Below are 12,019 nucleotides of genomic sequence, written 5' to 3' on the forward strand. Positions count from 1 at the left end.
AGTGAAAGATTATTTTTGAGCTCTTGTTTTGCAGGCCAGGCTGTGTTGGAAGAACAGAACTCTGCAGTACAACATGCATAATATTATATAACTTCAAAGGAAAATTTCTTACCTCCAGCAACTAGCCCAGACTCTCCTAACTGAATTGCTACCCCGAAGCCACCAAGCTTTACTGGGGCTGAATTCTCTTTTGAGGCAAGCAGTACACAGTGTGGCTGAAAAGACAAAACCCCAGACAAATTATTATATTATTTGAGAAATACAGTTTGCATTTTAGAACTTATTTTCATAAATTTGCAAAGAGAAGCTAGATTTTTTTTTTTTTTAAAGAATTTCTTAATTTCAGATATATTTGTTTCTGGCATGGACTCCTCTTTCTTCATTGGCTTCCCTTTCAATTGTCCTAGGCACAGCAAAATCCTTCCAGGACTTATCAGAACTTGCAAGGAATACAAAGTGAAATACTAATAAAATGGAGGAAAAAAAATTAACACCTATAATTTCTTACCTGGTATTATTTTTTCTTTTTACCTTTCACCCTTAAGCCTTACACTATTTCAATTCTGCAGCAGAAATATCCTGCCTATGATACATTTTGTGGGATCCTATCCTTCACACAGAGAACATAAAACACTATTTTGAGCCTTAATCACAGAATTCACTGATCACTTTCCAACTGCAGGAAAGAAAAGGAACATCCCTGTGATGTTTCTAATAAATATTACAGTAAGGGGAGAAATTGTTTAGGTTTCTAAACTGAATTCCAGGCACAGTCATCCATACCTTTGATTTTCCACAGCGTTTCCACTAATAAGAGTGAGGTGTAAAGTATAAAAATGGAATAATATTATACAACAATTTGGGTGGATAGTGACTGGTGTAGGAGGAAGCAACATACAGACAAAATCTATTGGAACACAATTTAGTATTTAATACACATAGCCAAACTACCGCATTTAACATAGAACAACTTCCTGCATTTACTCAAAGCCTCCCTTTGCAGTCAACCATGTTATTTAACAGGAAGAATGTCAGATTTCTATACTGCTTCTTGAGAATACATTACCACTTAAATTACAAAACTAGGAACTCAAAATAGTGCAAAGGGGCTACAACAAGCTCAGTCTGACTACCTGTAAAGTCATCATCTGTAACCACCTACGTTTTCTTTTAAAAAGTTTCGATTGTATGAGAACAAGCACCTTCAAGTAAGAATGCATAGCCTGTTTACAATTCTAACTGAAATCTGCAGAATCCCATAAAAGCCTAATTCCTAAACAGATGATATATTAAGTAAGTTAACATGGGAAGTCTCATTTCAAATGCTAAGGAGAATACTAAGCCAAGACAATGTTCTTGAGATGATCATGAAATTTAGGCTACCTTATACCAGGACTTCTAGAATCCATTTTTAAATTTGCAGTTTATAAATGTAATTTTCAATCCCTTACATCCTATTTAAAATAGTACGACCAGGTGGTATTATCTCTGCATATTTTATTTCACTTCTGCCTTATTGAAATCCTTAAGCTGCACACTTTGGGCACTTTCACATTCCCTCATTGCTATCGTTCTGAGTGAAAAAGATCAACCTCGAATTTCTAACCCCAGGCAAGGAGGAAGGTAGATGGGAGAACTACACCAACATAAGCAAAATGTACCATTTCACTGTGGTGTTGATTTATATTTACCTTACATTTGAAAAAGTGATACTATTTCCATGACATTATTAAAAAGAAGACAGGCTGTACCCAACAAAATTGTCATCCAAAAAGGAAGCCACTGACACTGCCCACCAGAAATAAAGTTTCTGAGAAAAAAAATCCAAATCTCCCATTCAGAGAGAAACTCAGAGAAAATTTTATTGTAGAACCTCTCCCAGCAAAGCCCAAATTAACAGCAAAATTGATCTTTTCAATAAACTGAGTTTTGTTAGTTTAAAATATCTTTTAAAAAAAACAGTTGCAACACTAGTTAAACTTCCCCTTGTTGCTAATTGTACTGTGTCAGCTGATTCTCATCACTTTCATAGAGAAGCTGGTGCTTTAGCTTTCTAATAAGAGGACTTGCATGTTACTCCTCCCTGTCTTCGCTAGCGGTTTTGACAATCAGGAGAAGTTCTTAATATATAAATGGTAAGTGGCTTCTTTTATACTTAAGCTATAGTAAAACAAATGTCTATGAAAATTTCTCTTAGCTGCAGAGGTACTACTGACCTTCAAACCCTTTCTTAAATATACTTATGTATAAGCATGCCTGCTTGCTTACAGACAACAAAACTTAGGATAACGAAAAGTTATGTTTCTAATGTATCTGCAGTGTAATTGATTTTTCTCTCTCATTGACCTAAAACTTGTCACTACTTAGGCAAGTCATGATGTCAAGCATTTTTATAGAAAAGCAACATAAACAAGAAATTCTAGTAGTAGATAGGTTTCAAGATGTATTTGAAAGCATCATGGTTTTTAATCAAACTTTTAAAATTACTTCTTGTCCTGACAATATGAATGGCAAATATGAAAGCAGAAATATTTTTGAAACTGCTAACATATTGAACAAACTTAATGCAATTGTAAGCTCAGCCAACATAGGACATTAAAATATTTTAGACAGTCCTCTCATAATTAAGATTTGGTATGTACATTAGGTCTTACTAAGAATTTTACCTAAAGTGCTGCCATTTTCACTGCTGTAGCTATATCACACATTTAAATGTAAATTTGCATTTTTAAGACCTAGCATGCAAATGAAAAACTATTTTAAAGTTATGTAAATGGCAGTGTTTTGTTGTTGTTTTTTTTTCTTGTTACTGTTGTTGGACAACTAAGTTCAGAGTACCAAAAAACAATTCTGAAGTTCTTATGAGATATGGGGAAAAAACCTTGCCCTGTTAAAATTGAGGACAAAAATTAGTAATAATATCATTACTAATCAGTCTTAACCATCTCTCTAAACAGCTTATTGTGATTCTGCTCTCCTAACCACACACTGTTTTGGTCCTCCCTCTTTGGTCAAAGCTCTCTTTTATCTTCCTGATCGTAGCTTCCTGGTCAAAAATAAGCTTAGTGAAATTAAAGTTTTGAAATGAAAATAATGAAAACAATGAAGATGTGAAAACAATCTATTACTGCAGTAATGTGGTTTCCAGCTGATATTATTTTATTTGCATAATATTGGTTTGTGAACAGTCAAGAAAAGGAAAAAATGCTTAAATTTGCATGAAGATATAAAGATTATAAACAAGCTACTGTAATAGTACTGACTCACAGTGTTACTTATAACAGATTACATAGCCAAATAAATATTAATTGACAATTGCTTTTCTAATTGAAAACTAGTGACTTGCATGCGAGAGATCCTGGGGACTTACTTAAAATTAATACTGATGAGTTTAGAATTGTTCTCATATATTTCTATGTACTTTTTATCAACACTGAGAATACTTCACTTAGCTATGCTTACCTGTTCTTGCATCTTAATTAAAAAGTTTCCTGTGTTAGAAAGACTAATCCTAACATCTGAACTTAAAAAAATCATTTGTACTTATAGATAAAACAAAAAATTTAAATTTCTAAAGTTTGCAGCAAAACATAATGGTTGATTTTTAAAACAACACAAGACAGTAATAAAGATGTAATTACAAAAATAGTTATCTGTGTGAGTACTCTGTACCATCTGTTCTTGCCTACTTCACATGAAGAAAAACAGGGAACTGATTATTCTAGACTTACATTGTATCATGATATCCAGCTGAAAGTCCTGCTTCTACTCAGCTACAGTGATACTTTGGTGCATTTACTTTTTTTAGTTATTGTCTTTTATGTTTATATCACATAAGACTGTATGCAATAAAGCAAGCAAACATGTGAAAAAGATCCAATGGCAATTTAATTCTTAAAATTTCTCTTTGCATCCCTACAGAACAAAAAATCCTCACAAATGATGGCCGCAGCTTCAGCTGATTTACTGACCATTATTCCATACAAGGAAGACTTCTGGAGTAACCAAACTAACCTAGCCATAAATGCCTCGGAAATTCAAAATAATGCCAGTTGTCCCTTAGATGAGAACTCACTGTCACTTGCTTTGATAGTTTTTTACTCCATTATTTTTGTTGTTGGATTGGTTGGAAATATTATAGCCCTGTTTGCTTTCCTGTGCATTCATCAGAAAAGGAATTCTATCCAAGTTTACCTGCTAAATGTAGCAGTTGCAGACCTTCTGCTGATCTTCTGTCTTCCCTTCCGAATACTCTATCATGTTACCAAAAACACCTGGATGTTTGGACTGATTTTATGCAAGATTGTAGGAACTCTATTTTATATGAACATGTATATTAGCATAGTACTGTTGGGACTGATTAGCCTAGATCGTTATGTAAAAATAAATAAGTCTGTGAAGCATCCTAAAATGTTAACTACTACACGAAGTATACATATTTGTTGCGTGGTGTGGGCACTTGCACTAACAGGATTTATAACAGTAGTTGCACCATCTTTCTTTAAGAGTGAGGACAGCAATTCTACTATGTGCTTTCATTACCGAAATAAACAGAATGCAAAGACAGAAGCAATTTTAAATTATATTATTGTAATCATTTTCTGGATAGTTTTTTTCCTTTTGATACTTTCGTATGTTAAAATTGCCAAGAACCTTCTAAAGATTTCAAGGAAAAGAGCAAATTTTCCCAACGCAGGAAAATACACCCAGACAGCAAGGAATTCCTTCATTGTACTCATTATTTTCACCATCTGTTTTGTTCCTTACCATGTGTTCCGGTTTGTCTACATTACATCACAGTTACAAAATCCATCTTGTTATTGGAAGGAAGTAATTCACAAATGCAATGAGGTGATGCTTATATTTTCATCTTTTAACAGCTGCTTAGACCCAGTTATGTATTTCCTAATGTCCAGAAGTGTCCGTAAGACTGTATTCCAACTTATTTGCAGAAGAATTCATGGAGATTCAGGCCTAACTCTGGAAAGCACTTCAGAAATAAAACTTGGACAATATGCACAAGAGCGATTATCTACTACCACTCCCCACACAAGTTCTTTGAAGAAGAAGTCTCTGATTTGATTGTTTAAATGAATGGGTACTAGCTTCTCTTTGTCACTCCAGGACATCAATTTAAGATTACCAAACGCTATACTGTACAGCTACTAATCCTGCCTCTGTCTTCCTGTTAAAAATGAGAAGTCTTACTTCTGTTTGTGAAAATGAGAAGTTACTCTTCAGAAGTATTTTACTCTTGTTTATCCAAGAAAACAAAATAGGAAGTTCTCAGACATCTTCTGCTGGACTGAATTAGAACACTAACTCTTTAAGGAGATTTCCACCAAGTGGTTTCAACCTGTATAAGGAATCTTGTATATAGACATTAATATTACCAACTTGTGTATGTAAATAATAGAAGAATTTTGCAAAAAGTAAATTGTGTCCATTTGAAAAAGCTCTATAAACCATTACAGATTTTACGTACTTCTCTGTTTTAACAGGTTTCAAAGAGATCAGCATTTTAATTACATTTATATAAATATTTTTTCCAAGAAAATATTTGAGAATTTAGCAACATATGTGGCTTAAAAATGAGGTGAATAACACAACTGCCATTAATTCAGTTACAATTACAGAAGATACACTTAGTTTTATTAAACAGCAAAATTAAAATATTCAAGCCTCCTAAGCTCCTTATTATATTTTCAACATTTTAATGAATGTCAGGGTCGAACACCTGAGGAAAACTAAGCAATGCTTTTAGAAAATTAGAAATTAATGAAGGAGAGATGACATATGGGTATTTTCAGTTACCTAAGATTTCCTTCAAGCTCTGACAAATTTGGTGACTGCAGCTACACAAAGTAGTTCAAGAAGGAAAATAAAAACTCACAGAACTGAGCATAAAGAACAGAATAGAAAAATTAGCTCTCGTGAACACTTGACACACAAGCTCTGATCTTTGCTTGGGCTCATCATTGTGCTATTGTATAATTTCTATGATACAGAATCTATATAGACTACATTAAATAAATAACTCTTCAGTTCAGAAATGAAAATCTGAAAGGGAGCACAACAAGTCTATAACAGCAGCTATGGCACAGAAGAGGGGAACAGGTATGACAATATGATCTTTGCCAGAGTGTGGCATTAAGGGAGTAGCAGTTAGAAGAAAAAAATAACCCCCAAAAGCAACCAGACAAGTGAAAATACTTATTGATTTCCACTACTATGTAAATCAGTGCTTTAAGATGTTAAAGGCCAGATGTATCAGCTGGCTGACAAAGGGATCTGAAACTAGACAGCACTGTCATGTAGGAAAAAACTACTACTTACCAAAACCAAAAGCAGGTATCTTTACTATTTTTTAAAAATATTTAATCTTTACATTTTTTCTGCAATCAATTTCCCCAAATTTCAGGGTAAAATTCCAGGCTCTGTAAAACAATATTACTGATGAGCAAACAGTCCTGGAGCATTCTGGGAGGTGTGCTGAAAGTTACACTGTGACATGTCAAATGACCATACAATTAGTCACTTAGTTAGTGTCTCTTACTTCTTATCTTAGCAGTGCTTCTTAAGTACTATTAGGGCCAGCTATAGCAATTAGTTGAGTCTTCAGCTGAATTTCAACATGAAAATTATTCTATCTATTCTTCTTTCTGTAAGTAGAGGCTAACTCAACGCACATCTCCACATAACCTGCATGAGTCTTGTTTTCCTTCTTTAGTCAAATCTACAGCACATCCTCAAATTTCAGTTGGTGTACCAAAATGTCACCTCTTTTTTACCATGTAAAAAGGAGCACATATTCTTCATTAGAATAAATACTTGTTACAAAATGCATAAAAAGCATACATGCTGGCTAGTCACTTCTATACCTTTTAGACTTGACAAATACATTAATAGCTATATTGTTATACATATATTCCTTAAAATGAATGGAAAAAAATAAGACAAGAAACAAAACTGTTTGCTAGACACAAGTTTATAGCTTGAATCATAAACATGTCAAAGTGTACCTGGTTTGAGTAAACAGCTGTACTAGTTTTGACTGGGATAAAGTTAATTTTCTTCACAGTAGCTTGCATGGGGCTACGTTTTGGGTTTGTGCTGAAAACGGTGTTGATAATGCTGAGAAGTTTTCGTTATTGCTAAGCAGTGCTTACACAACATCAAGGCCTTTTCTGCTTCTCACCCCACCAGCGAGGAGGCTGGGGGGGCACAAGAAGTTGGGAGGGGACACAGCTGGGACAGCTGACCCCGACTGACCCGAGGGATATCCCAGAAGATATGACCTCATGCTCAGCAATGAAAGCCGAGGAGGAAGTTTGCCAGGTCTGCCATCTCTCAGGAACTCGCTGGGCATCGGTCAGCTGGGGGTGAGCAACTGCGTTTTTTTGCATCACTTGTTTTTCTTGGTTTTGTCACCTCCCCCCCCCCTTAAGCTTATTAATCTCTATCGCAAACCATGAGTTTTCCCACTTTTACCCTACCCTTTCTGCCCCCCAGCCCACTGGAGGGGCAGTGAGCAAGCGGCTGTGTGAGTCTTATCTGCCTACTGGGATTAAACCACAACCCGTTTTGGCACCCAACGTGGGGCTCAAAGGGTTTGAGATAACGACAGATTTGACCAGAGCGTGTTAGAGGGAGCAGGAGGGGAGATCAGAAGCAGCAGCCTGTTCTGCAGCAAAGCAGCCGCAAGAACAGGAGGGGGAAGAGACTGAAATCATAAACAAGTTTTCGCACTTTTACCCTTCTGATTCTCTTCCCCGTTCCACTGAGGGGGAGCGAGTGAGCGAGCGGCTGTTTGGGGCTTACCTGCCCACCAGGGTTAAACCACAACATCAACTTTCATTTTCACACTGCAATTAACTGTAATTATGGTTTTAACCTGCAAATTGGTATTTTTTATGAGGGCAGACAAGTATCAATCGTTTTGAGAACGCAACATGGAAAAATTTAATTGAACAACTTCCCTCACAACATCAGTCAATGAAACTATAGAAGTGCAACTTACATCACTGATAAACAAGTGAGAGCCACATTATTCCTGGAACTGGAAAGTTCACATATGGACGCTTTAGTTTACTGCTCTCTCTGAAAGCACATACAGAATCAGGGTGGAGAGGAGGGAGTTGTGTTGCACAGTACAATAAAGTGTACAGAGAAAAAGAACCCATTGATAATGTTCCACCAGTCCAAAATATATTTTCAACGTATTCTCTGTAGCACTGGTAACCTTCTGACAGCCTTTTTTCCATCCCTTACACAATCCCAACTACTGTGGAATCCAAGGGAAAGGAGAAGGTGCTACAAAGCTGTCACCATTCACTGCTTGTAGAGTGAATTGGTAGGAAAAATCCTTGCACAGAAGTTGTTCACAGATATCAGGAGAGTGAGAATAACTGGGGGGAAGGGATGAAGCTGGAAAAAGCCTTAACATTCAAACTGCACAGTTAGAGTGGGAAGTGTAGAAATCTGAATGGCAAAGAAATGGCTAATTGTGTATCGTAGTACTGCAAAGTGAGAAACAAAATGAGGAGGAAAAAAAGCTGGGGTTTACTCATAAGCCTATGTTTTAACAAGCTGAATGAATTATTTAAAATATACCACAAGAATACATTCTGGTACATGCTCCCTTCAAAAGTTATCTTGCTTTTGCCTGAAAATGGTGAGTCTTGCTTCCTTTAAGTTTGCATACAAAGAATGCTAGTACACCTTTGCACTTACTACAAAGCAAGGCCACCTTCTTCATAGAACTCTCAAACCACAGATACAAATGACTGTGCTTTGAAAAGAAAAATATACTTGCTACTCCTTCCACAAAAACTCTTACTAGGTAAAGATGTTAATGTAAGCATGGTCAACAACAAATTAAAAGTCTGAAGAAAAGACAGGGTTGTTTTTGTCAGGGGGTATAGAAATGTTCTTTATCAGCAAGGAATTAATTTTGCAGCCAGAACTCCCCAGCTTGCAGCCAACAGAATCTACCTTTTAAGTCTCAGTTTTGCTTTTACTGCCACATTTTAGGTTTTTATTTTTGCTTTATTACTTTTGCATTTTCACAGAAGCTCAAGAAGAACCTGGAAAAGCCAGAAAGCTGTTATACACAAACATATTTAATTTGAAAAAACACAAATTATAGTATGGTGCAGAAAGACAAAGAGAAACTTTCCTATTTGAGTATGATGGCCAACACAGTTTTCATGTTAAAAACTGATTTCTTAAGTTAAAAGTAAAAATCATCATGACCAATACACAGCCAATGTTTTTTTAGAAGCAAACACAGTTAAAGACACCTCTGAGACCTGCAGAAAGAATGTCATTGGGGGAAAAAACTACCAAGTATTTAGCATTCAAGACCTGAAGTATAAAAATGTTGGAAGATTATTTTAGTTAGTATTGTCAACTTCAAGCTAAGTTTTCCTGCCTAAAAGACATTGTTTGGCTTGTGTTTTGTCTATGTAAAACAATTACCCAGAGCCCATGAAACACTTAACTTTGTATATTTTATGACAAACAAAGAATTGAAGCTACGAGTGCAATATATCCCCATTTCTATATCCCTAAGGATGCTACAGAGTTATGCTGCATACACTTGTAATTCATCAAACAATGTAAGAACTTTCATTTTGGGCCTATTTTGCTGAACCATAAGGGCAGTTCTAAAACTGGTGAAAATAAATCATTAGTGAACAGCAAAGACAGACCCAGCTCAAACCTGCCAAATGTTTTATCTTCACTGATTCAGCATAGTGCTTGACTCAATTAGAGTAGATTTAAACATGAGCTTAGAAGATTTTGCTTTGATAAGCTCTTCTTACAATATTAAATACATACACTGACTATAGCTAAAATCCTCATTATATCAAGTCAGGAGAAGAGCTGCACACATACCAGGTCACCCCTGCAGGGAAAGCTGATGAGCAGGCAGAGCACCATGGTTCCTCTCTGCAACAACTCTCCTGATATAGATGTCCAACTGAAAACAGTTATCGTGTAGTGCATCTGTCTTAAGAGTTTATGCAGTCAAAAAACCTTTCAATTTTAATGTTTAAGGAAAAAAAATCCCCAATGAAACTAAGCACCAAAAGTCAAAGCTCTAGGCAAACTACTGGGTGAATGATTTTTTTGGGAAAGAAAATATGGATTGCACTTGTGTAGTAGCCAGTGCATCTTAGAGACTTATCTTGGTATTAAATGCCATACAGTAGATCAAATTCCAAATACATGAAATTAAATCTCAGTTTAAAGGCTGCGGCATGTTTGGTGCATGCTGTACATCTATTCGGTACGATTCATCCTCAGCACCCATTGTAGCCATACCCAGGGTCGCACACTTTTCTGTGCCCTAGCCCCAGCAGTCGCCTTCCACCCTTCAAGATGCAGAGACTGAGTGCACCTCTTGGGCCCTCCGCGGCACAGAGAGAGCCAGGACTGCTACAGGAGCCAGAGGTCACTGAGCTGCCGCCTTCTTCCATCCTGCAAGGAGCAACTGCTGCAAACGCATTATATACTCTGTTGTACAGCAGGAACAGTCCAGTTCTCCATTTGGTTTGTGACAGGCACAAGGAGATAGGAGGTTGACCGGGCCGTCTTCTATCATCTCAAGCAGGTGGAGGGGAGAGGAAGTGGCCAGGCAGCCTGCAAGTGGATCACTCTGTCATATATGATTATATTACATAACACGCTAGGTATGGGTTCTACATGGCTAACTCAAATACCTTTCTCCACTGGGAATTTCCCTGGATTTGGGCCACAAAATAAGTTGTCTGCATACAATGGCAGAATGCAACATATGCTGCCTTCTGGCATATAAAATCTAGTTACACGTATAAATTAGAAAGTGATCGTGGTTAAAGAGTACAGAAAATATAAATAATTGAGGTGAAGAATGCACATGAAGGTCATTATGAAGAACCTAAGAGCAAATTGCATGAAAGATGCACTTGTACCATTATCATCAAATATATACCATATCATCAAACATATTTTAGATAAAATGTGCCATTCGTAAGTTAGGTGAATGGAAATAGTCCACTAAAAGAATAATGTAGGTGCGTACTAGAGCTTAGAACCAACTGTAACTGTATTTCTGGGGTTGGTTTTTTTTTATACTTATCCCATTCCTTTGTTACTCATCAGTTCCAAAATGAAGTCTGATAGACTGTAATTCACTTTAATAATCTATTATCATACAATAATTCAGAAAAAAATGTAGCATTACGTCTTCCTACAGCAAGAGTTATGGTCATCAAATTATAAATAATACAGGCTACAGTTAATAACAAACTGAGTAATAATAATTAAAAAAACCCCCTACTAACTGGAATTGCTCACACCATTTTTAGCATGTCTCCTCTAGCAAATTTTCAGGATATGCATTCTTGTGTCTAAACCTGTATGGAACACCACAGTAACAAGAACTTCTAAGACTACTTAAGAGACTATTAAATATTTAATGAATACAACACTCCTTTGTTAGAACAAATTTTAATATAACTATACATTCACAAGTGGAAAAAATAAAAACAAGGTATAACTAAACCTAACAGGAACAAGAATTAAAGCACATGCAAACTAATTACTAACACTCCACAGCAAGTTTCCCCTGACTTAAACTTCATCTTAAATGAGATCAACTACGTAGTCTACATAAGAGGCCAGCATACGTATCCATCATTTTAGTAAAAAATATATAAAACTAATAACGAGACTGAACAATAAAATTGATAGTAGATCACTGAGGTGGATTCTCACAGTGTATATTTAAACATAAAACAAAACTAACAAAACAAGAACCTTACCAAAATTGCAGAAGTTTTTGTATGGTATCTCCTCTGTTCTCATAAAGGAACTTACTTATAGCTGTTAAAAAGCCGTATCTGACAACCACACATGTATCAGACAGAAGGAAATCCAAAGGTCTCAAGCTCTGCAGAGCTAAACAGAGTTTGACTGATCTGTGATCAAACCTTTCCTGTGGAGGACTGAAATTGTCCTGTGCACACTTCTG

The 12,019-nt window shown here is 36.1% G+C and overlaps 2 protein-coding genes across 5 annotated transcripts in view; one reads left to right on the plus strand and one right to left on the minus strand.

Annotated features, from left to right (window-relative positions):
• The window catches only part of CASK (calcium/calmodulin-dependent serine protein kinase (MAGUK family)), a 133,328-nt gene that overhangs the window by 96,195 nt on the left and 25,114 nt on the right, over positions 1 to 12,019 (minus strand). For all 4 annotated transcript variants that reach the window (XM_010571367.1, XM_010571366.1, XM_010571365.1 and 1 more), the window contains exon 4: positions 113 to 215. In XM_010571367.1, coding sequence (XP_010569669.1) covers positions 113 to 215 — 103 coding nt within the window. The remainder of the gene's footprint in view (positions 1 to 112; positions 216 to 12,019) is intronic.
• Positions 2,050 to 5,082, plus strand: LOC104834191 (probable G-protein coupled receptor 34). The gene is made up of 2 exons (XM_010571362.1): positions 2,050 to 2,135; positions 3,922 to 5,082. The coding sequence occupies exons 1-2, from the start codon at positions 2,133 to 2,135 to the stop codon at positions 5,080 to 5,082; spliced, it is 1,164 nt and encodes a 387-aa protein (XP_010569664.1). The 5' UTR covers positions 2,050 to 2,132.

This window comes from Haliaeetus leucocephalus, unplaced genomic scaffold, assembly GCF_000737465.1.
Source record: "Haliaeetus leucocephalus isolate CR32 unplaced genomic scaffold, Haliaeetus_leucocephalus-4.0 Scaffold317, whole genome shotgun sequence".
Classification (NCBI taxonomy): Eukaryota; Metazoa; Chordata; class Aves; order Accipitriformes; family Accipitridae; genus Haliaeetus; species Haliaeetus leucocephalus.